The sequence below is a fragment of the Thermochaetoides thermophila genome (genome assembly GCF_000221225.1).
Source record: "Thermochaetoides thermophila DSM 1495 unplaced genomic scaffold scf7180000011820, whole genome shotgun sequence".
Taxonomy (NCBI): domain Eukaryota; kingdom Fungi; phylum Ascomycota; class Sordariomycetes; order Sordariales; family Chaetomiaceae; genus Thermochaetoides; species Thermochaetoides thermophila.
Genome location: NW_006383036.1, coordinates 2607799 through 2633815, shown reverse-complemented (window position 1 = coordinate 2633815; position 26017 = coordinate 2607799). Strand labels below are relative to the sequence as shown.

The 26017-nt window shown below is 52.3% G+C and overlaps 6 protein-coding genes and 1 non-coding gene across 7 annotated transcripts; 5 read left to right on the top strand and 2 right to left on the bottom strand.

Moving 5' to 3' along the window:
- The first annotated feature begins 876 nt into the window (after positions 1-876).
- Positions 877-950, top strand: CTHT_0057110. Its single transcript has one exon. It is a non-coding gene; the product is annotated as a tRNA-Val (tRNA).
- A 1414-nt stretch (positions 951-2364) lies between these two features.
- CTHT_0057100 (ubiquinone biosynthesis monooxygenase-like protein) lies at positions 2365-3785 on the top strand (the record flags this gene model as incomplete). Its single annotated transcript, XM_006695970.1, has 3 exons — positions 2365-2518; positions 2592-3699; positions 3749-3785. The coding sequence occupies 3 exons, from the start codon at positions 2365-2367 to the stop codon at positions 3783-3785; spliced, it is 1299 nt and encodes a 432-aa protein (XP_006696033.1).
- An 8479-nt stretch (positions 3786-12264) lies between these two features.
- Positions 12265-14922, top strand: CTHT_0057090 (uncharacterized protein; the record flags this gene model as incomplete). Its single annotated transcript, XM_006695969.1, has 2 exons — positions 12265-13411; positions 13496-14922. The coding sequence occupies 2 exons, from the start codon at positions 12265-12267 to the stop codon at positions 14920-14922; spliced, it is 2574 nt and encodes an 857-aa protein (XP_006696032.1).
- A 725-nt stretch (positions 14923-15647) lies between these two features.
- On the bottom strand, positions 15648-17364 carry CTHT_0057080 (NADH-ubiquinone oxidoreductase 49 kDa subunit-like protein; the record flags this gene model as incomplete). The annotated part of the gene is made up of 3 exons (XM_006695968.1): positions 15648-15664; positions 15725-16487; positions 16624-17364. 3 exons carry the CDS (start codon positions 17362-17364, stop codon positions 15648-15650), a joined length of 1521 nt encoding a protein of 506 aa, XP_006696031.1.
- Positions 17365-18324: 960 nt separating this feature from the next.
- CTHT_0057070 (DNA-directed RNA polymerases I and III 40 kDa polypeptide-like protein) lies at positions 18325-19504 on the top strand (the record flags this gene model as incomplete). The annotated part of the gene is made up of 2 exons (XM_006695967.1): positions 18325-18369; positions 18425-19504. The coding sequence occupies 2 exons, from the start codon at positions 18325-18327 to the stop codon at positions 19502-19504; spliced, it is 1125 nt and encodes a 374-aa protein (XP_006696030.1).
- Positions 19505-19996: 492 nt separating this feature from the next.
- CTHT_0057060 (uncharacterized protein) lies at positions 19997-21313 on the bottom strand (the record flags this gene model as incomplete). Its single annotated transcript, XM_006695966.1, has 1 exon — positions 19997-21313. The coding sequence occupies one exon, from the start codon at positions 21311-21313 to the stop codon at positions 19997-19999; it is 1317 nt and encodes a 438-aa protein (XP_006696029.1).
- Positions 21314-21956: 643 nt separating this feature from the next.
- Positions 21957-25984, top strand: CTHT_0057050 (putative DNA binding protein; the record flags this gene model as incomplete). Its single annotated transcript, XM_006695965.1, has 6 exons — positions 21957-22827; positions 22884-23318; positions 23372-25061; positions 25599-25657; positions 25731-25783; positions 25844-25984. The coding sequence occupies 6 exons, from the start codon at positions 21957-21959 to the stop codon at positions 25982-25984; spliced, it is 3249 nt and encodes a 1082-aa protein (XP_006696028.1).
- Positions 25985-26017: the final 33 nt, after the last annotated feature.

Below are 26017 nucleotides of genomic sequence, written 5' to 3'. Positions count from 1 at the left end.
CAAATATTGAGGGTATATGTTCTGGAAATCCACGAGGGTATCTGGCAACGGGAGGTGAGATCGGAAGTGGAGGAAAGTCGTTATAATAAGGATAAAAGATGTGGTGGCTACGGCCAGGAGACGCGTCCTTACGTATCTATGCCAAGTGCAATTGCCCTGAAGTCTCGATTATCACTATGTTGTATTCCAGATATCCCCTCCAAAAAAGCATTCGCCGAGAAAAGCTGATAATCGGTTTGACAGTTTTGCAGAATCGAAATGTTCCAAAGTCGAAAAGTTGAAAGGCGACGATAAGCAGCTTCAAATGTGAGATGTGAGACCGTGGAACGCCCCAGGCCCCGGTCTTGGCACCCCTGGCTGAGATCCGAACCCCAACTCCTCGAACGCCTACTGCTCCAGCGCGGGCCGCCGCAAGCTTCAGAAAGCTAAAACGGCGCTAGTGCGACAGGGCCTGGATTGGCCAATCAGAGGACTCAGCCCACTAAGACCAAATGTGGCTTTCCAGGTGCTTGGGTCTTGGTAAGTTACCCGAAAAACGGCGTTTTACAAGCGACAGGAAGCCGATAATTGACCAACATACATCGGTAATATTCTCGAATTTTTTCAGCCACAGCCAAACGGCCGACTATTGATCTATTGTGTACTATTTCTAAAAGACTAATCCAAGTGTTGCTCTAGGCTTCTAGATCTATTTCTTGAGCATATTCCTGTTCATTATGTCCATGACTTCTTCATGTCTTCTACACATTGACAATTTTACACTTTGCGCACATGCTTAACAACACCTTCTCCAAGATTGTTCTCGGCAAAAAAAAAAAAGAAAAAAGAAACAGATAAATAGACCCTCTCAATGATCTTGGAGATATCAGCAAGCGAGGTTCGATGGTGTAGTTGGTTATCACGTCAGTCTAACACACTGAAGGTCTCCAGTTCGAACCTGGATCGAATCAAGCGGCAAGAGGTTGAAGGCTTCAACCGAACTTTTTGAGATTTTTGCCGACGTTTTTGTCCAGGGGAGCCCCCAGTTCTTCTCGGCTGCTGTGACTGACCGACCGACCAACCGACTTAACTTCTCGAAGTCGGTCGCAAATTCTGGCATCGACTTTCCGACTTTCCTACCACAGCCGACTTCTATAATATTGAGAATAGCCCCTTCAATAATCCATCCTCAAGACCAACTTCCCAACTCCCTCACCCACTCTTACACTTCCCCCTTACCAAGCCCAACAAAAGCCTCGAACACTAAATTATAACCCCTCAACCAACTGCAATCTTCCCTCAACTTCCTCCACTTCCCAAATACTCTCCGTCACCAACCCCATCGGCGCTCTAACTCTAACAAACACCCCCTCCTTTTAATCGATAAACTCATGCGTGCTCTCCACATGTGTGTCCCATATCCCGAGGGGAGGGTGTGCAGGAGGTCGGTTACTTTATAACACTTCGGCACGACTACCAATTTTATTCATTAAAGCTGTCTTGAGGGGGGAGGGGGAGGAGAACAGCCTCGAGGGGAGGGAGGTGCACGAGTCGGCTGGAGGGGGGATGGACTCGTATTTATGCAGGTGAGCGTCGCAGGCGAGGAAGAAGACGTGGTCGCAGAGCATGGAAAGGGCCTGCGAACGGGTTGTGCCGACGGGGGTTGGGGGGTGGGGGGTGAGGACTGGAGAGTTAACCAAAGTGACGGTATGATTAGGGGAGTGGAGGGACTTACAAGACATGGCTAGAAATCACAAAAGGTGAGTTTATGATTTTTAGTCAAGTCAATTACAAGCAAATGATGAGAGAAGTAAGAGAGTAAAAGGTATGAGAGTGACGTCGACCGAGTCCTGTCCCCACGATGCAAAAGTAAAAGGGTAAAAGGTGAGAGATGAACAACTAATCCAAGACATTCCAACTCTTTGGCACAGAACACAGTGCACGAATTTCTCATTTATATGCCTTGAGCTAAAACTAACAGTCCGTTTCTACCACTATCAAGGGGAGAAGTACCAATGCGCATTGAAGTGGCGATCGAACACAAGTGCCATCAGAACCGGGTATCTGTCGTGACTAAGAGCACAGGACAAAATTAAGAGCGACAAAATGCTTATAGGTTCGGGTCTGTTGGCAAATTGGGTCGACAATTAACCGACTTGACTGGAGGCAGCCCTAGAATTAAGAATCAAAGCTGAAAGAAAAAGCAACAATAACAATGTAGGCCCCTCCCCGGGTTACTCATCTACCCACTGGACCCCGGCCTGTCAGGGTTAGGGTTTCAGGTCAACATCGCACGATTGCTCGGCGGAAATCGCAACGCCAACCGACATCATCACCACCACCGCCGCCGACCTCGCCATCCTAAAGCCCCCCCCTGGTCCCGCAATGGACAAGTTACTCAGACGGCGCGGTACCTACGTGTGTCGCAGCTGCATCCAAAGCTTCCAGCGCCAGCCGCGCCGCGGCTATGCGACTGCTGCCCCTTCACAACCCGACATCTTCGATGTCGTCTGCGTCGGTGGCGGGCCCGCGGGCTTGAGTCTTCTGGCTGCCCTGCGACGTTTTTTTTTTTGCCTCTATATGACCAAATGATCGCTTACTTATTCTCTCAGGCGCCAATCCCGTAACGGCACACCTGCGCATGGCGCTGGTCGAGGCACAAGACCTATCCAAGCTCCGCGCCTGGAAGCTCCCTCCCGATCGCTACTCTAACCGCTGCAGCTCCCTAACCCCCGCCTCGGCCTCCTTCCTCGACCGCATCGGCGCCTGGAAGCACATCGACCGCGACCGGGTCCAGCCGTACCACGAAATGCAGGTCTGGGATGGCGTGAGCGGCGCCCGTATCGAGTTCGACTCACCCCCTACTAATGGAGGCACAATCGCTTACATGATCGAGAACCTGAACCTCATTTCGGGTTTGCTGAAGCGTCTGGACGAGCTCGGTGGTGTAGCAATGTACGACAGCTCCCGTGTCGAGCACATCACCTACGGCGAGGAAACCGAAGAAGTTGACCTTCGCCAATGGCCCGTCGTTCATCTCTCCTCTGGCGCCCAACTAGCCGCCCGCCTCTTGGTCGGCGCCGACGGCGCTAACTCCCCTGTGAGAACCTTCGCTGGTATCCAAGCCCGAGGTTGGGACTACGACCGGCACGGCGTGGTCGCAACCCTGCAACTCTCCGAATCAACCCCCAACACCTTCAAAACCGCCTACCAGCGCTTCCTGCCTACCGGCCCGGTGGCCCTGCTCCCCCTCCCGGGACCCTACGCCTCCCTCGTCTGGTCCACTACCCCGCAAAACGCCGCCCACCTAAAGTCGTTGTCTTCAGAAGACTTCGTCGCCATGGTCAACGCTGCCTTCCGCCTATCCCCGGTCGACCTGGCCTACCTGCACACGATTCCCTCTAACCACGTCGATGAGCTCACCTGGCGCAGCCAGCACACCCCCTTCCCTTCCCCACCAACCATCCCATACCCCGTCACCGCCGTCCAGCCCCAAACCGTAGCCTCCTTTCCCCTCCGTCTGCGCCACGCAGACTCCTACACCGCGCACCGCATCGCACTGCTCGGCGATGCGGCACACACCGTGCACCCTCTTGCCGGGCAGGGGTTGAACCAGGGGCAGGGGGACGTTCAGGCGCTGGCGGGGACGGTTGCGGAGGCGGTACAGCATGGGATGGATTTGGGAGTGATAGGAGCGCTCCAGGACTATAATGGGAAAAGGTGGGTCGAGAATCATGTGCTAATGGGGGTGTGTGATAAGTTGCATAAGATTTATGGGACGGGATGGGGGCCTGTGGTCGCGGTGAGGTCCGTAGGCGTTGAGGTGGTGAATAAGTTGGGGCCGGTGAAGAGGTGGTTGATGGAACGGGTGGGGGAGGGAAGGTTGTTTTGAGGGGGATGTGAGGGAGAGTAGGACGGGGATTTGGGAGTTTGGTGTTGTACTGTAGGACTTGTTTGCTTTGTGTATCATATTTTTTTTCTTTTTGGTTTGTCAGGTTGGTTGCTGATTGACAGCCGGAAGCTGCTTTGTGTGACAAGGTCATTGCCCCATCCCTATTTCATCCATTGTTGCTCTGGCTTCGGTTTCTTTGTTTGCTATGCCTCAAGGGGATAGTCACGCCCTTTGTTTGCTGCCCTCCCCGACACCTCGGTCTATCCCTGAGAGCGACTTTTTGCCACTCTTTCTGAGGAATAGTACATGAAACGAGGGGTACTGCAGGGCTATACTCTGGAAGTTACTGGACTCACCCTCCTATCGAGTATGTCTGAAACGGGGGACAATATTCGTCGGGTACCCAGAAAGTTTGTAGGTTGTTGTTCCTTACATAATGATCGAGACGAACTGAATGTCGAGAGCTACAGGCAGATGGTAAGGTCTTGAGCTCAGAAGACGTATGAGGAGTATGTTCAGGAAAAATAAAACAGGTCGTAGGCCGGGCCTGTTACATAGTAGGTACGTAAATTTGCTGCTGGAGAAAACTACTACATCGTCGCCAATACCTTCGCTCAAAGATCACGGCCTAAGCACCTTACCCCTAACTCCTTTACAGACCTTCTTCAGTCCAACTCGTCACTCATAGCATACCGAGGTATCATGCCCATAAAACATACAGACATTCTCGCGTGCGAAAACACTACCTCGACACTCCCATTATATGTTACCATCACCGTTCCCAACCATCCCCTGCTCGGGCCGTTCTACTCCATCCCACTTCCCATTGACTCAGCCGGGTTCTCGGGATGTCCAAACGGAACCCTGGGATGAGCATCTGGGTCCAATTCCGATATACCAGGACCGGGCTGAGTATTTTGTCGATGTTGCTGCTGCTGCTGCTGACGAGACTGTAGCAAGTCATACACCTCATCTACAAGATAAGCAGGGACTGAGATCGTGCAGAGTTCTTCCTGTTCCGTGGGCTGTGCCGGCGGTGGTGATCCTGTCGATGATTGTGGTGAAACTGAATTTGGAAATATGGAAGATATCGGGACAGAATTTGTGGGCCCTGTATTCTTCGGGTTGGCGTGAGTTGCTGTCTCGCCAGGGAGCCCTGGAGAACCAGCGCCATTGGGAAAAGGCCGTAGGCCAGTCTGTTTGCTCTTCACCCGTTGTGATATCATGATGATGGTCTCCTTCAAAGCGACCTTCTCCGCCCCATCATTGTCTTGAGCCATCTTCTTACGACGGCGATTGAGATAAGGTCCGATAATGATCAGCAGCAGTATAACGCCTACCGTCACTGCTGCTGCAACGATGTCTTCGGTGAGACCCTTACTTTTGTCGTCAATAACTTGGCTGTGCGGCCGCTATTCGTGCTGGTTGGTGAGGGTGGATATCCCTGTTGATATGGTTATACTGGACACTCTACACGTGGATAAGAAGGATCGTGACGATCAGTGCTTCATACAGGTCAACAGTCACTTTCGAAGCAGAGCTATGCGGGGTATATAGTGATTATACTTGCCAGCATCTGACACGATCCAAAACTGAACAACCGGTTGGGTACATTTTTAGGGTAGACCAGTAATGCTCAAGATCGTAGCAGTAAGTGGCAAGAAGCCCACGATTCAATGAGTTAGGGAGGCATTCAACAGTATCTCCGAATGTCACAGAAGAAGAGCCTGCCGTACATGTCAATGCTAGCGCTGTATCAAGTACCAAGCCATTATCCGCCAGAACACCGAACCAACAATCATGTGAAGGGTTCTGCATCAACTTACAAGAATGATTCGCAAACCACTCACAAGTCTTCAAATCTAGCCATGAATTACTAGGCACCTGCTGTTTCGACCAATCTCCTTCATTTCTCTCCCAAACCTCCAACGACACCAACGACCTCAGCCTACTGTCGAGATCGCCCGATCCAGTGCCATCGGAGGTAGGTTTTGGGGTCCAGGCAGTCTCTGCATAGGCAGTATGGTATGCTGTTTGCTCAGGCTGCTGTGCTGTGATTGTTTGACGCGATGGGGTGCCGTAGGCTTTGGCTGCGGCCGCTGCCAATCTTAAGCTTGCTGCCAAGTAAACAAGAGTTTAGCTCTCCCCATATTGTAAAATATAAAAGCGCTGTTATTTCATACTTCAGCTCAAGATCTGGCAGCTCTTAGAAGAGAAGTATACACTCTGAGGAGTAGTTTATGTCTGATCTGACATCGATCTCCTAATATAAACTAGCAAAAGCATGGGGTATATGAAAGATCGAGTCGGGCGCGGTTGGAGACAATCCAACTATATACTATCACAGCTGGACCCAATCAGAGAGGTACTAATAACCGCATGAAATTAGCTACTTACGCTCTGTAGCTAGTTAGCCTGCAAGCCAGAACTGTAACGAGTGCTTAAGCAGGTCTCGGCCACAGGGTTGACCAGGGGTCTATGGCAAAATATCGACGCTCTCTGAAACGTCAAATGCAGTCAAGAAATTACCAAGAAGTGACCTTTCAACAAAGACGCACAATGCAAGCTAAGAGCTCAAGATAATCGCTTCGACGATTCCTCAACCCAATATTACCTTTAAACCGTTACGAGATTCTCACATTTTGGCGGTGCTGTTGTAGTGGTATATTGAAGACTTGCAACATCGACTTGTCGCGCTTTCGTGTGGTATGAGTGTCTGCATGAATGAGTGAGTGAAGGTCTAGGGAGGTAGTGCTAGCTGAGTGATCACAGTTTACTGGGAAGTTTCCTTGCCAACGGCTGGTGGGAATTAAGGGTTTTTTATGCCACCTGCTGGGTATAAGATAAAGTGAGAGCTTGCCAGACAAGGGGCTTGAGGATCGTGACATTAACTTTTGTTGTTAGGAGCATGGAAGTTGGAGGTTGTCCCAAAGACGAATACTTAGGTTGTTTGAAGTATCATAGATATCATCTGCGTACAAAGACTTGGATCACAGATATGCAGCAGCTTGTCCATGATCCATAAGTGCCGATAATAAGACCAGAATCATGAACTATTTTGTGTTTCATCACTTTAAGAAACAGGGGCTGGAGTCATCAAAAGTGCCATTGTCAACAAACGTTGTCTTCAAAAGACTGTGGCATTTTACAATACCCCCTGACGTTCCGTCTCTCTATGACATACAAGATCATGCTTCAGAAGACGCTAAAAAAGTTCTGGAGTTCAATGCACCATGAACTTATCACTGTACGCTTTGACTAACCTTTTTATCTTCTGCCCTGTATCAATATGCAGGACTGAGAATAGTATTGGTGATAGATGTGTACCTGATTATCTCAGGAAGAGAAACAGGTTTATACTGTACATCCCTTCAGTTTATACTCAACTCACACGCTCCTCCTCTCCCTCATACAGTGTGAGCATATCGGCCTAACGGCTGATCTTTCCTGAACTGTTGTCCTTGTCAATAGGAGTAGTATGTCAATCCTTTCATATCTCCCTCCCCTTCACGACGCATATCATTACTGCCCATAATCGCGACTATCCAACATCCACACCTCCATCAATACCACAATCGTGCCGCACAACCCACCATCGTGCCATGCACTCAAGCATAGACTACGTCATCACAACTATAATACTTTCTAACCCTTTCCCAAATTTCCTACTCTTTTCTTCTTCCATTTCTCAAAAGTGCTTGTTAAAGATCTGGTGTCAGCCTGTTACCTTTTCCCCATGGCGTGGCATGATGCCTGGGTCGAATCAGTAGTCCTCTCTCCCATAAGGATGCGTTGAGATCGAGTGTCCCAACTGCAATTCATGAACCTTCTCCAGCCGTCGAGCTGATTCTTCAAATCATACTTATTGACATCAAGGACTGTTGTGGTGGTTCTGTACATGTGCATCATAAACGTGGTTCTTTTGGTGGTACCTTCCTGGGTTCCTGGCCCAGATACCTGGTTCTTTGCCTACCTATGTGTAGGTAGATCTGGTCATCTACTCGCTTTCTTACATTTAGACTTCAGTGACATTGTTTGGCCTCATGTATTCACTTCTTTTGGTGCCTTGTACTGTGTCCACGACACTGTAAGACTAGAGATATTCTTGGTGATTGGTGTGTACTTGAAGGAACTCCTTGGTGACACTTAACCTGCTCAGGCAGTTGTCCTCCCTTTTCCCCAAACTAAATGTTATTATGAGAGCTTAAATAATTCTGGGTTTGAAAAACCTGGAGTTCCCAAGCCTGATAGTATTAGTTGAAACTGCTTTGAGGTTCGAGGACTTTGAGGCAAGACGTCCTGGATATCAAGTCCATGCGAAACCAACCTATTTAGGATTACGATGGGATATTAGACGAGAAGTTGTGCTTTTGGAAGGCCACCATGTGGAAATCGACAAACAAGAGTTGAGATTGTTGCAAATTTGCGGTGCTCGGGCAAATGCTCGACCAACTGCAAACACAACAGATATGAAGAGACTTAACAGTGGATGAATGGTCCAGTTAAATTTTACAAATGTAATTAATGTTTTTTTGGCTTGAACAATTTTGAAACAGAAGTAAACTAACCAAAAACCATCGGTTTCAACTTACCATGGTCTAGGCAGTGGGCTGATGAATCATGGACACCTATGGTAGGCTTGCTGTGACAGCTTCAATCCCGGATTTTTGGATAGATGGAATGCAAACTAGAGGGTGATTGGTGATTAGTGAGCGTTTTCCACGGGAAGTGGGGGGAGCGGCAAACAATGCTTCAGTTTGGCAAGCATTTCTTATAGTAGAGAGTGGATCAGAACGTCTTGGGAGCATGATCTTGCTTGCTGAGCACAAAGCCTGTGTAAACTTGGGCTGAAGAGCCGCTGACGTTCAGGTTCCATTTGAAAGCAAACACAATGTCTTTGTGAGAGGAGCCAGTAAATGTTGGGAGCGATTTGTGGGAGGGTCTGAGAGTCTAACTGTTTTGAAATGCTTGTGTGCCCAAACCTGCATAGAGGAACAGTTGGCAAGTCTGTCAGTAGGTAGGAATGGAAACAACATGAGCAGCAAGAAATCAAGGAGCACCATCTGGGGAATGAGTGACGGAAAGCTTAAATGTTACTCTCTCATGCTGTTTTTGTGTTGTCCCGGGTTGAAGACGGAAAACTTGTCAACCCAAAGCATGGCGTGGCTCAGTCAAATGAACAGCGATTAGTTCTTTGCGCTGGAGCCATCTTGCTTACATCTCCCCGCGTGTTTAGTTGTCTTACAGCATGTCCATTTAGGGGCTTTTGCCTTTGTAGGTCCATCTCTCATTGCGATCCCAAATAGTGTCTCAATTGGGATTCAACCCATTATTAACTAGAGGCTCTTTCTCCTGCAGCCTCATCCTCTTCACCATACATTTGCGAACCTTAGTATTAACTTATTGACATGCAAGCTCCTACCATCACCATAACAGCCTATTGCGATCCAAGCAGTCTTGATTGATACTTGGATAGCTGGCTCTTACCTGGCTTTCTGTCCTTGGATACAGCTCCTGTTACGACCTGACTAAACTATAGTCTTTGCTGTGCTTTAGACATCCTGTCTGGTGATCTATCAGTGCCTGCTTTATGTTCGCAACTCATTACGATCTCAACTTAAGCCTTACTTGAGCATCAAGTCATCCATTCCCTAACGTGAGAGGTCCCGTTTTTTCAATTTAGCTCTCGCCGCTATCTGACCAGTCTTAACTGGACTTCAGGTGACTAACTCTCGGACTCGGTAGTTCCCACCTTCAAGCCACAACATTTGTTGTGCGCAAGCTTAACGATAGTCTCAGTCTAACTTTAGACTGTGACTCGTACAGCTAGCTGCTCTTACGATTATATCTTACCCCCTACCACAATCACAATATAGTTTTAGTGGAGTGCTAAGCCATACACCCCTTAACTAAGGAGTTCCCACTGCTAGATCTGGCTGTTCTCATGATGCGAAAGTCAGTCTTATGCAAGCTGCGGACAAGTGCCTTTTAATAAAGAGCTCCTACTTGCTACCCTTACTTTCACTGCGATCTAAACTTTGGTCTCAATCTTATCTTAGAGAGTGTCCTATAAAACCAAGAACCCCTGACGCACAGCCTCAGCTTCCATTATCATCTCAACTGCACTCTTATCCCTATATCAGACAGAATCTGATAAGGCTAATTGATACCACCCCCAGATCCAGCTCTCATCAAGATCTGAACTCCGAATCAAGGAGCCCCTACATCTCAGCCTCAAATCTCATCGCGATCTCGACTATCTCCTTAGTTTCAAACAAGACCGTGTCAAACAAGATCGACAGTTTTCGTCTCACTGTCCTCGAGCCAAACTGCGGTCTGAACTTGACTTTGTCACACTTGTTTCAAGCCATTTTGAAGCCCTTGCTACTGTCATTGGCCAATTCTGCGCATTCTCAGCGACTTCAGACTGCGAGTTCACGCTGTTCAAACCTCACTTGGCCAGCTTCGGTACTAATTATCTAAGCACCCTTTACCTATCCCTAATCTTCGATTGTTTGTCACTGAGCTCACTGACATCCTAGTAGGCAGGATTTTAAGTCTGCTTTCTCCTTTCTCTTCTACATCCTTGAGTCCCTAGCACAATGCCATTGTGATAGTTTTCAACATCATCTAACAGTTTTCCATCGAGGCTTCATGCTGATATTTAACGTCAGAACGATTATTCCATCGCCCGTTCACACACACCCATCGGTTTGCCGCCACTGCCCAACAGTGAGTTAAATCCCTTGAACAACATTTCATTGCCTGTCTTCAACCTTCGTCCGATGCTCTTCCATTGCCATGTTCACGTTTTATTGAACCTTATTGACAATTGTCTTTACAGTTGAACTTGCGCGGTTCTTGGCTCTCTACTGGGATCTTAAGAAGCTGTGGACACGTTCCATCACCAGTCAGTAAGTACATACTCTCTTATAATATATAATTACCGGTCTTCACTCGTTTATCGCCGGTCGTGTCGGCTCCTCGTCGGTCTTCAACCACTCATCGCTGTTGTCTTTCATCATCAGCTTTGTTGTCCTCGACTGAGGTGACTTTCGTCCTATTGCTTAACGATCACACCTAGAAACTTGAGATTTACTCCATCGCTTTGTTTCACTGGACTCAAATCAGGAAAGAACGTTTTATTGCCAGTCGGCTCCGTCGACTTATTGTCACTCCTCAGTTCGTTCCCTCTCAGAACTTTATAGCCTTTCATTGCCGATATTTAGCTCATCTTCATTGAAACTTTCAAGACCTTGTCCGGCGCCTCTTCACTTCCAGTTACTTACTCTCTGAAGGTTTAAATCCTCAGATTCAATCATCAGGACTTTCTTCGTTATCATCAATCATCAGTCAGTATAAGTCTTTTGACTGTCTGACCACTCCTCTTTACTAGCCTCCAAGTCATCGCCGACTCCCGACCTTCGTCCTGATCATCGTGGCTCTCTTCTCCGTCAGATATACCTTTAGCCACCGCAATTTTCATCGTCTGGACCTATGTTTCTCGTCAGAGCATGAAAAACATCGTCTGACGGTCATTCATCATCAGTTTTCAACCCTTCATCGTGGATCTTCAACCATTTATCACTGATCTTTAGCCTCTTACCGCCGTTCAGCAATCTTTTCTACGCAATACCTAATACCAAAACATTGGGCTTCGTTGCTTACCGCCCATCTCGCACGCTTCATCGCTGAAGTCCTTTTCATTCCCCAGCGCCCATCACAAACGCGTTGTTTTTCACTGCCTATCTACAACCTTCATTTCTTCATCACCAATCTTCACCCTATTACTGCCGGTTGGCAGGCAATCTTTCATCGCCGGTCAGAATTTTTTTTTCCATTGCTGCTCTTTACCCAACCATCCCCAATCTTCATATTTCATCACCAGTAAACATTCTTTTTTATTTATCGCACAACACATAACACAAACGAATTGTTTTTAACCTTGCATCATCAATTTCCAACCTCTTACCACCAGAATTCCACGTTCCATTGCCCTTTCTCATTTTTTCATCACGTCCAAAACTAAATTTTTTCCTTACTTTCACACATACGACACCCACAGCTCACCATCCACTATGTGCTTTCAAGAGTGCATCGCCTACCAGTGTGGGCACCGCTCGCAGATCGTTATGCGCCCATGCCCCATAACCACAGCCTCTCACCACTTTCCCGTCTGTGGCAGCACTCCCACACGTTTCTGGTATGCGGAGACAATGTGTGCTGGCTGTGAACGCTACCTGCACGGTCGCTGGGTGCTTGTTCGTGAGTTCGAGCACCGCTGGCTGCATGAGCGAGGGGCCTGTGGCTGTGAGGTACAGTTCCCAGGTCTGCTGACGACGCCACGTGTTGTTGGTGACAATTCGGATAGTAACGCCGGGAGTTCAGGGTCCATGTTTGAGAGCTCTGACAGACAGTCACAGAACGAGAAGACCTCTCATATGGTGGGCAGAGTGACGGTCACCACTACGGGTTACAATGCTCAGGACATGGAGATGAAGTCTGGTGGCTCTGGCATTGGGTCCTTCATCAAAATGGCGGCTAATCACGGTGTTACTCTGGTAAATACTGGGGTTGATTCCGGAAGTGCGGGGAGTGACGTCGGAAAATGTGGGACTTTTGAGTCCGAGAGCGACCCCGCTTTCACGGACGGCGCCGGTGCCGACCGGGAGGGTCGCCGTAGATCCTATGCTGCTGTGGCTGCAAGCGCCAATGTTACTCGAACGAGCTCTGAAAGCACTTATGCAGGAGTACGTCAGTACAAGGTCGGGCCTTCGGCAGATGCCGGTCTGTCTTGTCCCCATTCTTCACAGAACTCTGGTGGCTCTGAGAATCATCACGGACGTGGTCTGTCCGATGTGCAGTTTTCGCCGATATTTGACACTACTGATGGCAACGGGCCATCCAGTACTTCGTTTTCGCCAATCCTTCAGACTTTGGACGGCAGCGTGACGTCTCATCTCCACAGTTCTTCGCCCGTCTTTCAGACTTCAAACGGCACGTGGTCATCGCAGTCCCCCGTTTCGCTGAACTCGAAGAGCTCCGACGGCAAAGAGTCATCCCAGCTCACACAACCTCTGCTGATGTTAGACACCCAAAACAATAAAGGCCCATGCCATCTCCAATCTTCGCTAAAGTCAAAAAGCCGCGACGACACCACAGCATCGCATCTCCAGAACCCTTCACAACCGTCAAAGAATCCCGACAACATCACCACATCGCATCTCACATCTTTGACAGCTCCTGACGCAACTCAGAGCAAGATCGGGTCTTTGTGTCACACCTCTGCCCCGGACCGCAATATCACACTGTCGGAGGCAAGTCGGTCACATCACAGCTCTCTGTCACGCCTAAACACCAACCACCCAGCAGCATCCTCGCGGTCCCATTGTGCACATGACACTCAAAAGAATGCCCCCCACGAAGAGCCCCCGCGAAATTATCTCTCCTTATCCAGTAGTGACCGCGTTGCGAATTCCGAGGTCCGCCTGTCAGGGACTACATATACCCCCAACATCCCTCTCACTCAACCATCTTCAGGTTTGTCGAACTTCTTCACTTTCTCTTTGTTAACACTCAGCCCGAAAAAAAAAACTAAGACTAATACTCTTCCTCCCCTGCTAGCCCCCATAGTCCCCCACCATGCTCATATCCCCGCCGTCTACACTGAGTCCCATGGCCCCTCGGGCGAACGCCGCGTTGCCGTCCGCCTACCTAGCCTGTACGCTGCCGAATGGGTCGCCGACCACCGTGCGTTGCACCTAGCCGGAGGATGCAAGTGTCCTGTGGACTTTACCATGGTCGAGCTGGCCATCCCCAACAGCGAGCTCACCCCCGAGGAGCTGGCTCGTCTCCGGGAGTGGGAGGAGCAGGTTAACCTGCATAGCAGACCGCGTCATGTCTCGCAGGCGACAGATGAGAGCCAACAGCAACTTGACCCCGTGGCCCGTCGTATTGCAGAGATTGAGCGCCACTTCGGCCGCTTCGACATTCCCGCCGCAGTGCCCAGTACAGCTGCGTGCTCTCCGCGGAGCACACCCGCCCCTCCGCTGGGTTTCAGCAGCCCGCACATACACACAGCTCCTACAGCGGGCGGCACAGCCGTTATCACGCACGTGGCCCCAGCCCCAGGGGGTGGGCTAGGCTCTCCACAACCTTTGCCCCTGCTCCCCCTCCGCCCTCATCCAACCCCCATGCCCCCCTTCAACATCTTCAACCCCGCCTACCCCCTCTACAGCACGCTGGCTACAGCACGCGACATCGTCCCCGAGAACGGGGCATACGAGTGGGACTGTCCGCCGCGCAGGCTCACCCCTTCACAGCAGAGTCTTCTTGGTGGGAATATGAATAGGGGAGAGGACCTTCCGACCCTGCTCCAAGGGCCCGGACCTTTTCGTACGCCGGGGTTCGAATTCCCTTCTGCAGAGCAGGCGGCGTTTATTTCGCGGATTCGTGCTCAACAACAACAACAACGGTGGACTTCGTCGACGGGCGGCGCAGCGGCAAACAGCATTCTGCCGCCGCTCCCTCTTTGCGGCCTCCCCATCGGCGCTGGGCCGGAAGGAGAAGAGAGGCATGTCCCAGCTTGGGAGGTGTGCAGGCTTAGGACACTCCGTGAAGTCAGCGCTCAACAGGAGGAAGCCGTAGGCACCGCCGGCGGTGTGGACGACAAAAACGAAGATGAAACGGATTCAGTTCTGGGGAGGAGAGGATGCTGTCGTCGTGCTTTGAGTCGAGGGGGCTGCAATCAAGGACAGCAGCCGGCCCAAGCAAGGGGAGAGGTGATCTTGAGGGAGGTGTTGGGGGTTACAAGGTCCTTTGTTTCAGGATCGGGGTCGGGCAGCAAGGTGAATGCCGTTGGAGTTATTCCTCTTGAGCCGCAGCTAAGAGCTCCTTCGGCTGTGGTGGTAGAGGAGGAGGAGACTGATGACGAGGTGATTGGGTTGGGTAGAGAGCAGCTCGATACCCAGAGCGACTTCGGTGCCGGCATACTTTTGAACGATGATGGCATTCTGATGCCGCAGCTGCACCGGCGCAGGGCATCGATCTAACCTGAGTTGAGATCGAAATAAAGAAACCTGCTTATAGTAAGTGTTTTATATATATATATATATATATATATACCGTTCGCAACTCCATTTACGAAGCAACCCACTGACGCGGTGACTCAACGAGATAGTTTCAGCGTGATGTACGAGACGATAGCATTGTATGCAACACTGGCGTAACAATTCAGGCCGATTGAAGCGTTGGTCGGACTGATCCAGGACAAAGGAGGGAAAGCAATGGGGGCAGGAGAGACAATGGAGACCATGCCATTGTTTGGTGACCGATAGATTTGAACGAAAGAAATTCAGCGTGCCGCCCGCATTTCTCGCCATCAGTTATAGCCAGGGAGAAGCCCGGCGTATGATACAAATGAGTCAAATTGATACAAAAGAAAGGAAACCGATATGGACAATCACATCGAGAGCGTTGAGTTTCCGTCTTGCTCTTTGCCCTCGGACGCCCTGTATCAAGAGATCCGACTGGACTGGAGAAGTTGGTCCCTCTCCCACCTTGAGGACCAGCTGCACCCACAAATCAAGCCATTGACACAAAAGATCAGAAACAGAGAACGAACTCACAACAGGGGGGACAGCATTCGGTTGATTTGTTTCGATTTCGCCATCTATCGACCATCTGCCTTTCGAAAGACGACGTTTGCAGAGAGTAAAAAAAAGAATTTGCGATAATCTCCGCGACAGTTTTCCTTTCTTCCCTCGTCTTGACCCGCTTACCGATCGACCTCACCTGCGAGGAGACAAGGTTAGTTGCTGTCTGATATGGTATGGTAAAACGCAAGACACTTACCGAACACCAGATCCATGGTACCGATCACAGCGACCGCATCAGCCAGCAAATGGCCACGAGTGATATGGTCAAAACCGCTGAGATGCGCGAAGCCTGGAGCACGAATATGCACGCGGTACGGCCTCTCGCTGCCATCGCTAACCACGTACACGCCCATCTCGCCCTTGGGGGCCTCGATGGCGGTGTAGGTGTCACCAGGTGGCACAGCATAGCCCTTGGTGAAGAGCAGGAAGTGGTGAATCAGTGCCTCCATGTTCTCTTTCATGGCAGCGCGGGGCGGCGGCGTAATCTTGTAGTCCTCGTACCGGACGGGGCCAGCTGGCATCTTGTTGAGGCACTGGTGGATGATACGCAGCGACTGACGGAACTCTTCCATGCGGCACAGGTACCGGTCGTAGCAGTCGCCGTTGATGCCCACGGGTACGTCGAACTCGACCTGGTCGTAGGCGTCGTAGGGAGAGGACTTGCGCACGTCCCAGGGCACTCCGGAGCCGCGGAGCATGACGCCCGTGAAGGAGAGGTTGAGGGCATCGGCCGCGGAGACGACACCAACGCCCTTCAGACGGTTGATCCAGATGCGGTTATCCGTAAGCATCTCCTCGGTTTCGTCGATGCGGTCGCCGAACTGAGTCGCCCACTGATAGATGTCGTCGAGCAGGCCGACGGGGATGTCCTGGTGAACACCGCCGGGCCGGACATAGGCAGCGTGCAGACGGGCACCGGAGACGCGCTCGTAGAATTCCTTGGGGGCAATGGTCAGCTTCTAGGCTCTAGTTTGGAGGATGTGGCATGGTTTGCACGAGTTGATAGAGATTCAGGCAGGCAATCGATGATTTCCACAATATCCCAAGTCTTGGAATCCCCACTGTGTTCTTAAAGTGCCTTCATAAACCACTCACCATCAGCTTCTCACGCTCCTCGAAACCCCACAAGAAGGGCGTCAAAGCACCAACGTCCATGGCGTGCGACAGGACAGACATGAGATGGTTCAAGATGCGCGTGATCTCGCCAAACATGGTACGGATGAACTTGGCGCGCGGGGGGATCTCGATGTTGAGCAGCTTCTCGACAGCCAGCGAGAAGACCTGCTCGTTGGTCATCATGGATACGTAGTCGAGACGGTCGAAGTAGGGCAGGGCCTGCATATACGTCTTGTACTCGCACAACTTCTCGGTACCGCGGTGCAGCAGGCCGACGTGGGGGTCGGCACGGACGATCTCCTCGCCATTGAGCTCGAGAATCAGACGCAACACGCCGTGGGCGGCCGGGTGCTGCGGACCGAAGTTGACCGTGTAGTGGCGAACCTTGCGGCCCTCGACCGAGTCCTCATCGACTCCGGAGCGCGATTTTTGCACGCCATAGTTGGCCGCGTTGTCACGGGCGCCTTCATCGATGAACGGGTCGGGCGGGCTCTGGAAGTCGGCGCCCGTGGGGATCAGCCGCGTGCCCTGAAATCCGTCCTGGGGTTCGGCGTAGCGGCGCAGGGCCGAGGCGGAGAATGCGCGGACGCTGAGGGGGGTCGAGGCAGTCGACGACAACTGGAACGATGACGATGATGTGAGCGGCCGCGAGCGAGATGCTGCTGATGTGGCGAGCCGCCTGGCGCTGCGGCCGGCGAGTCGGTAGAGCGACGCCGACATGGCTAAGGATGGACTGGCGTCAAGGTTTTCCGGGTGACCTGGGGCTGTCCCGGGGATGGCCTCGTTTGGGGCTCGGGGCTCAGGGCTCACACAACGGGCGCTACGCGGCTACGGAGGTACGTTGATGTCGTTTCGTTTCGACTTGGCACGGGCCCGGGTCGGGTTCGTCTTCGTCTTCGAGGAGGGGCCCGGACTCGACCGCAAGCTTTGCGATGTCTTGATTGGTGGGTTGCTGCAAGAGTGGGGAGCTCTGCTGCTTTGAGGCTTGAGGCTTGAGTGCTTTCTGCTGAGTGTTGATTCTCACACTCTTGCTCCTGCCACTGTGGCTGCTGGGAGTAAGGCCGCGGCTAACTGCTGCTGCTATTCTCTTGTTGCACTCGCTGGCAGGTCGCTGCCCTGAGCGGGTTTCGTCACTGGTGTCACCTCACTCTGCTGGCTCTTGCTGTGGCCCTGCGGAGCTCAACCTTTGCCCGTTTGCCAATCTTGATTTGCCGCCCTCCCGATTGGCCAGCCGTTTGGCTGATCGTTTGCCGCAAACCTTCAATTGAGCGATGCCCCTCCTCTAGTGACCCTAACCCTGGATTATGTAGGCGAAGCAGCAGTCTACCTTTACGTTTGCTCTATAACCCTTGACAAGCAGTTGTTCAAAAAGTCATGGAGCAATTAGTATAAATTATGATAATTATTCCTACTATTAGAGCTTGAACTAATCGACTGGAAGAAATGCTCTTTTTTGAGATGATTGGCCTGCCCCCTTGCAGCTGATAAGCCACGGCAGGACGTAGCCGATTGATAACCTCGTTGCTCGAATAGTGGGGCCAAAAGGCGGTCACTTTTTTCCCCGCGACAGGAAATTCTGCCGCTTTCATGCTTTGAGCAAGACGAGGTCGAGGACACCGAGGGTCACCGAGCATCTCAACCACCACTACTTCAGCCAGTTTCAAACCCAAATCAATCACAATGCCTCACAGACCGCCAACAAAAGAAGAACTTGAGGCTCGGAAGGTATGTGACGATTCTATCTTCAACCGACTTTGCGACGTGGCACTCACACACCCAGATTGTCGGCATCAACGAGGAGACCGTCACCAATGTCAACTCGACCGACTTCCCGCACCACTACGCCGGCGAGGACCACGCCTGGGACCTGGAGGCGTTCCGCCGCGAGTTTCGCGTCGAGTTCCACCAGAACGACCCCTACGAGGCCTCCTTCTCCCTGATCGGCTGCCACGCCTCCATCGCAAACGCTTTCCGCCGTATCATGATCGCCGACATTCCCACTCTCGCCATTGAGACCGTCTTCATCAACAACAACACCTCCGTCATCCAAGACGAAGTTTTAGCGCACCGTCTGGGCCTGATCCCCTTTAAAGGCGGCAAGGAAGGCCTGCACAAGTTCCTCAAGTGGTGGAAGAAGCCCGCGGACGAGTCGCAGATCAACAACAGCTACTACGATTTTAACACAGTCTCCCTCCGCCTGGAAGTCAAGTGCGAGGAGAACCCGGACGCGGCACCGGGCGAGACGGACCCGACCAAGCTGTACAAGCACGCGCACGTCTACGCCCGCGACATCGAGTTCTGCCCCGTCGGCCGACAGCACAAGTACTTTTCCGGCGAGAACGCCATAAGGCCCGTCAATCCAGACATCCTGATCGCGAAGCTGCGTCCGGGGCAGGAAATTTCTTTGTCCATGCACATGCACAAGGGCGTGGGGTCCGACCACGCCAAGTTCTCGCCCGTGGCGACCGCTTCCTACCGCTTGCTCCCCGTCATCGACATTATCGAGCCGATCCTGGGCAAGGACGCGGAGAAATTCCAAAAGTGCTTCCCCAAGGGCGTGATCGGGCTGGAGCGGGTGACGAAGGAGGAGGCCTCGCGCAAGGGAAGCGGGTATGAGGGCCACGAGGGCGAGCTCAAGGCTGTGGTGGTCGATCCCATGCGCGACACCGTCAGCCGCGAGTGCCTGCGCCATCCGGAGTTCAAGGGTAAGGTCAAGCTGGGCCGCCGTAGGGACCACTTTATTTTTCTGGTCGAGAGCACAGGCCAGTGGGAGAGCGATGCCATTTTCCTTGAGGCAGTCGCTCATTTAAAGAAGCGCGCGAAGGATATTGAGAAGCAGGTTATGAATATGGTTCGGTAGAGGAGGAGAGGCTACTCAAAAGAGGAGTACTCTGCTGTGAGGTGTTAACCAAGCGGGTGGTAAGGCTGGGGAGATACCCGTTCTTTCATCCATCTCTCGTATTATCTTGTCAAACATGGGCACGGCGTCTGGGGTGTCAAAAGGGAGTCTTTCTGGCCAACTCTTTGTTTCGGTCTTGCGCATAATCGATCATTTTGGGGTAGAAAGGGAAAAGAGAACGAAATATGAGGATAGAAAAGTGCCGTCGTCTTTCTTGACTCATTCGTATCGCCCTCTCAGCCGTCTACTGGTCTAGCGTGTATCTGTCATGCCACCATCCACGATTTACGGTGCTCGTAAGCAATCCGTTTTTCGAGCTTTTCCCTCAACGCCTCGCCATATGCTCCATTTACCGAAATCCCCATTGCAAAAAGATAAGGACAAGTGAAAGAATAGGTAGCCTCAAGAACATATAACACAGCAGAAATCCCAGCGATTACCCCCCCCCCTTTCTCACTGCTTCTTAAACTTCAACCTAAACCGAAACGTAACCGCCCCAAACGCCGGATCCGTCACCGCAATCTCCTGCCCCTCCGACAGCCCCAACTCCTCCAGCGTCTTGTCCAGATTCGGCCGCGTCTGCTGCTCCAGACTCGGGGGACTCTGCATGTACAGCGTCTTGCCCGCCGCGCGCACGCTCGGCTTCTTGAGCTGCGCCTCCGGCCGTCCCGCAAGCGACTCGACCAGCTCGCGCAGCGTCCAATCCGCCGGCTTCGAGACTGGCAACGCCAGCTCGCGCGCTTCGCTGCCACAGACGGGACAGTCCTCTTTGCGCTCGTGCTTGAAGGTATATGTGTAGATGCCGTCGTTGCCCGAGTACATCATGTAGTTGTTGTCGGGGTAGCCGAGAAAGGGGTTGCAGTTGGTGGCGATTTTCAGGGCTTCGTTGCAACACGCCGCCGCGATCACGCTGTTGGTCGCGGCGATGGCGGGGATGATGTTCTTGACGACGCCTTGCGTCAGGGAGTAGGTCACTCCCTGAATGTTGAATTCTTTTGCGCGTTCCAGAGCTTTTTGGTACAGCCAGTTGATGTGCACTGGGTCATCCTTGTCCAGTTGAGGGAAGGGCTTCTCTTGGTCCCAGGCGATGACGTGCGCCCATTCGATACAGTGCTCTGGCTGGCGGGGGATGCTGGCGAGTGTGCAGAGGGGAACGGCTGCGCGAGGGGCGTGCATGTCCAACTGGCACTCGATGCAGGATGTGACGGTGGGCAGGATCACGCGTGCCTGGCCCTTGAAGCCCTCCGTGCCGCCGTCGATCAGGGGCTTGATACTGTCCTCGACGTTCTCATCTACCATATCTACCAGCGCAGCATTGATCCACCTCCTTGCCTCGATACTGTCCAACCCACAGATGACTAACTGGAATTGCATATAAAACGACTCGTCAAAATCCTGAATCTTCGCGTTATGCGGAGTGATCTTCACTCCGCGCACCCGCCTCTCCACAAACCGTGCTGCTACCTCCGCCTTCGATTTGCCCACGTCATCCTGGCGGAAGAGAAACTGTCTGTTGAGGTTCGAGATATCGATTGTGTCCATGTCGATCACGTGGATATCCTTGAACCCGGAGAGGGCGAGGTTCTTGAGGATCTCGCAGCCTAGACCTCCCGCCCCGATTACGAGGACTTTCATCGTGTCCATTGTCTTGACTGCTGCGTCTGGATCGAAGACATCGGGGTCTGTGTATGGCCCAGGCCGTGTGCGAATGTTATCAAGCCACTTCCATCGCGCTGGACGGGAAGTGGCTAGCGTTTCGGGGGAGGACATGGCTGTTGGGTGGGAGGAGGGAGGGGAGTTCGAGGTGATTTAAGGAACGGTTGTGTCCAGACCGGAAGTTTGGTCTGAGCCCTCGAAAGGAGTAGAAGAAGAAGTAGAATCAGACAAGCTGTCGGCCTGATCACCAGCGATGTTGGAGACTTGGGAGCTAGACTTCAGGTTGCTCTCATGTTGCTGAGATATCAGGTTGGGGGTCGAGGCACCGAGGCTCGTCCAGTGGGGAACCGCGATAAGGGGAGCCTGGCCTTTATCTTAGCCCGGCCGGGGTCTGGTCTGCAACAGGAGCATGGTGGGGCTGTTCTTGGCTCACTTTGGCACTTCAGTAACCTTGGAACTTGAAAGCTGTAAGCTTTGAACTCGCAGTTATTATGAGTCGACTCTACACAAAGAAAGACCAAAAGATTATTAATATCATAATGACTTTAATCTGGTTCCTTCCATGAAGATTTTTGCCATACAAACAGAAAAAAAATCGGAAAATAGACTGAACGCCCAGTTGACCAACTGTAGCAGGAACCATCTTAGATTTTATCTCCGTTTAAGAACTTGGCTGTTATCCAACATCAGCTCAACCTGAAGTGTGACTTGTCTTCAACTGCGCACCGCCACGGTTCTTTAGAAAAAAAAACCCAAGATGGAAGAACTTTTAAAGCCAGCCAGCATAATCCGCAAACCCAAACCCGATCCCGAATTGGAGCTCGTCGCAACAAGCGTTATCCAGCACCACTCCAACTCCAACATCGAGACATCTTCCACAACCACCACAAACCCCAAACTTGGCCCCCCAACCTCACCCGAAGACGCCCTCTCAGCACTCAAAAGCCAACCAGACTACGACACTCTCATGACCATCCTCCGCTTCCTCTCCCACCACAAACCCCAGAACTCATCCTTCCCGACCATCAAGCTCCCCAGCCCCCTAACCGCCCAGCTTGTCCAAGTCCTAGTCTCCGACGTCGTGCCCAACTACTGGACCCTCCTTCTCGAAAGCGTCCACGACGCAAAGAACTCGGGCCTGAAGCTCCTTCTCTACTGCTTGTCGAGTGTCACCGGTGTAAACGCAATCCTCGTCCGGTTGAGGGCCCTGATTCAAGATGCCAAGGCAGATGGTGGGGATAAGGGGAAGAAGATCGAGATCTCGATGACTCTGGGGATCTTGGTTGATCTTCTCAACCGGCTTTTGCATGGGGATGGGTGGTTGTCGGAGGCGTGGCAGGTTGCTACGTCAAGAGAGGATGGGCCTGCGAGAGTGAGACCTAGGGTGCAGGAGATATTGACGGCTTTTGGGAGTGGACGGATGGTCTCGCTGGCGGCGGAGGCCGAGGCGATCGTTAAGGGGAATGGCACTGGGAAGGATGTGGAGGGGTCTTGGGTTGCGGATTCGTTGCAGTATATTCAGTGGCTGGGGAGGAACATCGTGGCGTTTCTGGAGTCTGAGGCGGCGGCTAAGGACACGAAGTTTGCTTCGGACGTGTTTGGGAAGGGGCTTCGGCTGGGTCATGCTGGTGAGTACTCTCGAGCGCAACCATGGGAAAAGGTGAAAATGCTGACTTCGCCGCAGACGCTCTCACAAAACAACTCCTCTCGTCCCTTGTTTTACAAAAAGGGGCTGACCCGAAGAAGTTCGGCATGCTTCTTGACGGACTACCACAGACAGAGCAGCGCAAGGTCCTCTTCTCGGTCTTAAAGTTCTTCTCCTCCGATTACCTTAATCGCCTAGGCAGATGTGAGGGAGACAACAGCAAAGCACTTGTGTCCGCTGTGGCCGGTGCCCTCTCCTTCATCGTGAACGGGATGAGTAGTGGGAGAAAGCATCTTGTGGAGTGGCTCACAAGCTCTTCCGCTGCTGGCGTTGGAGAGGAGGTGGGCATTCGGCGGGCTGTCCTGGCAGTTGTTGCTCAAGAAAAGGAAGATATATGTACCGTGGTGGAGAAGAGCATAAACCAGTTCGGAGATCAACTATACATCAAACATTCTCCCATGCTACAGCAGGAAGGTAGGATGACCAGAGCTTTGGACAAGAATGGGGGCATCGCTGACAAGACACAGCACATGCCCAGGTCCTGCTCATCAGCGCAGGATATGTGCACAGAAAAGTTGCAGTCAAACTTGCCATGCTCCTGAGATCGGGTGTATGGATGAACACCATCTCCAATCGGCTGAAGGCATCAAACCTCAGAGCCCGTTTCATTGGAATGATTGTGGGCGAGGCTCTGTCCGCTTTGGTGGACAAGGAAGACAAGCGGCTCAACTTCCATATGGAGGAGACAGACCAAGAGGAAGGACAGTGGTACAAGGGACTGACGAAGGTCATGGATGACACTGGGCCTTTGGATCCCCTGAGTCAACCACTGTCTCAAACAACTCCCAAGAAGCCATTCAAAACATCAAAACCGGCGCAGAAGCCGACAGCACCTATTTCTGGTAGCAAACCTTTGATCATCGAGGAGCTGAGCGATGAAGGTGAAGATGATGATATCATCCCCTATGCCAAACCGGATTCAGACCCAGAGGACTCAGACGACGATCCAACATTGATCAGGAGAGACAAGCCAAAAGCCCCAGTTTACATCCGTGACTTGATCAAGTATCTAAGGGATACAGACAGCTACGACCGTCAGAAACTTGCTTTGGAAACAGCACCAACACTTATTCGGAGGAAAGCCGGCTACGGTACTGAACTGTCAGAGCATGCTGAAGAGCTCGGTAGTCTCCTAGTCGGCTTGCACGATAGGTACGACCTCGAGAATTTCAACGAGCTGCGCGCCCAAGGCATGATCGCCCTCATCATCGCCAAACCTGAGATGATGGGGCCCTGGTTTGCTCGTACCTTCTTCGAAGGTGACTACTCCATCAACCAGCGAGCATCAGTCCTCGTCGTCCTCGGCCTAGCTGCTCGCGAGCTCGCTGGCCTCGAGACATCAGACTACGCCTCGGCGGCAGCCTTCCCCTCCAAGAAACTTCCCGAAAAGGTCGAGCAACTCTACCTCACCCAGCCTTCCACCACCGCCGCCGCCAAACTCCCATCCCCGTCCTCCCTCAAACCCCTCCCCCCTAATGCTCTCGACACCATAGCGACCTCCCTAACAAACGACTTCCTCGCCCCGCTAGCCGCCCGCGCCGCTGACGCCGCCACCGGCCCCGACATCCTCAAGCTCAGCACCTTCACCTCCCGCCTCAGAGACAAAGCCAAGCAAAAAACCACCTCTAGACCCCGCGTTCGCTCCATCCCCAACACCACAGCATCGCTATTGTCGCACTACTTTTTCTCTCCGCTCGTCGCCCGCTTTCAGGCTGCATTGCATTCCGCCCCGGCTAGGGGCAGTTCCATCCGTGGGCAGCGCGCGAGCCTGCTTTGGCACCCACAGTTGTTGGCGCTGTACTTACAAACATTGGCGTTGGTAGTGCACGCCGCCGGGCCGAGTACCCTGTCCCTGCCGGCCATGACGGCTGATCTGTGGCGGCTACTACTCAGCACGCGGGTGCGGGCGTGCGCGGTCGGAGACCTGGCGGTTACGCGGGCGGTGCTGTTCGGATTCATGGCGCTACTAGATGTGAATGAGGAGAGGATGCGGGATGTATGTGGGGAGCTGGGACGGGAGGTCGTCGAGGCGCAGGAGTGGGTTGCAGGGGTGTTTGATGGGTTAAGGGGCGGTGATGAGGGGGGCGAGGAGGAGGAGGTGAAGATGTTGGCTGCGGGAGTGTTGGTTAGGCTGAGGGAAGGGATTGAGAGATGGCAGTTAGTGTTGGTGGGTGATTTGATTGGGTTTGGGTGAGGGGCTTGGACATGGGAGGAGGGCGTAGCAGAAGCTGAAGGAGCAAGACAAGGTGTAGATGCCGTCAATCAATAAGCTGTGTCGATATCTGGGTGAAACAAAAAAAACTGTTAACCGTATTAGAAAATACATTTCACGGTCTCGATATTTTGGGTTCTATTCATGTACTTCATCTTCAACCGATTCCTGTCCATATCCGCCATAGACCGTATGGGTTATCTCAACAATCGGCCGTTAGGGTGGCTACGACGAGAAATATCACGTGATCCACCAAGCGGGCCGTTGACGCCATTGCGGCTTGACAGGGTGCCAAAGCCCCCCCTGTTCCTGCCAGCATCGGCTGCGGAAAACGTGCTCACTTGCAGGACGATTGGCAAATCAGCGTGCGATCGCGCCATTTGCATCTTCAGGAATTAGGTTTGTCAGCAAACTTGGAAGACCTCAACCTCACCCTGAACATTTCCAAAGTCCTCAACGCTCCCCCTGGTCTGGTATCTTAGATCAAATTCAAGTCGCAACAACATGGGGAACTCTCAGTCGACTCCTGCCGCTGCGCCGGGTGAGTGAAAGCCCCGTTCAAGGTTGAACCAAGGTCTTCGAGAACCCCGCTGACCAATTGTGATACGCTCCAGCTCCTGTCGCTGCTGCTCCGGCTGCCAACAGCCAGGCTGAGAACAAGCCTAAGGTGCGCTCTTAAGCCTAAGAGTTCTTGGGTCCAAGCTTGCTGATGACATCCCCGAAACAGCCCTGCTGCGTCTGCAAGGAGGAGAAGGCAAAGCGCGACGACTGCATGCTCTTCTCAACCGCCTCCGACCCCCAGAAGGACTGCCAGTCGACAATAGAGGCCTACCGGGCCTGCATGGCCGGGTATGGGTTCAAGGTCTGAGTAAGGGCTCTGAACCTGGGGTGAGGGAGTGTT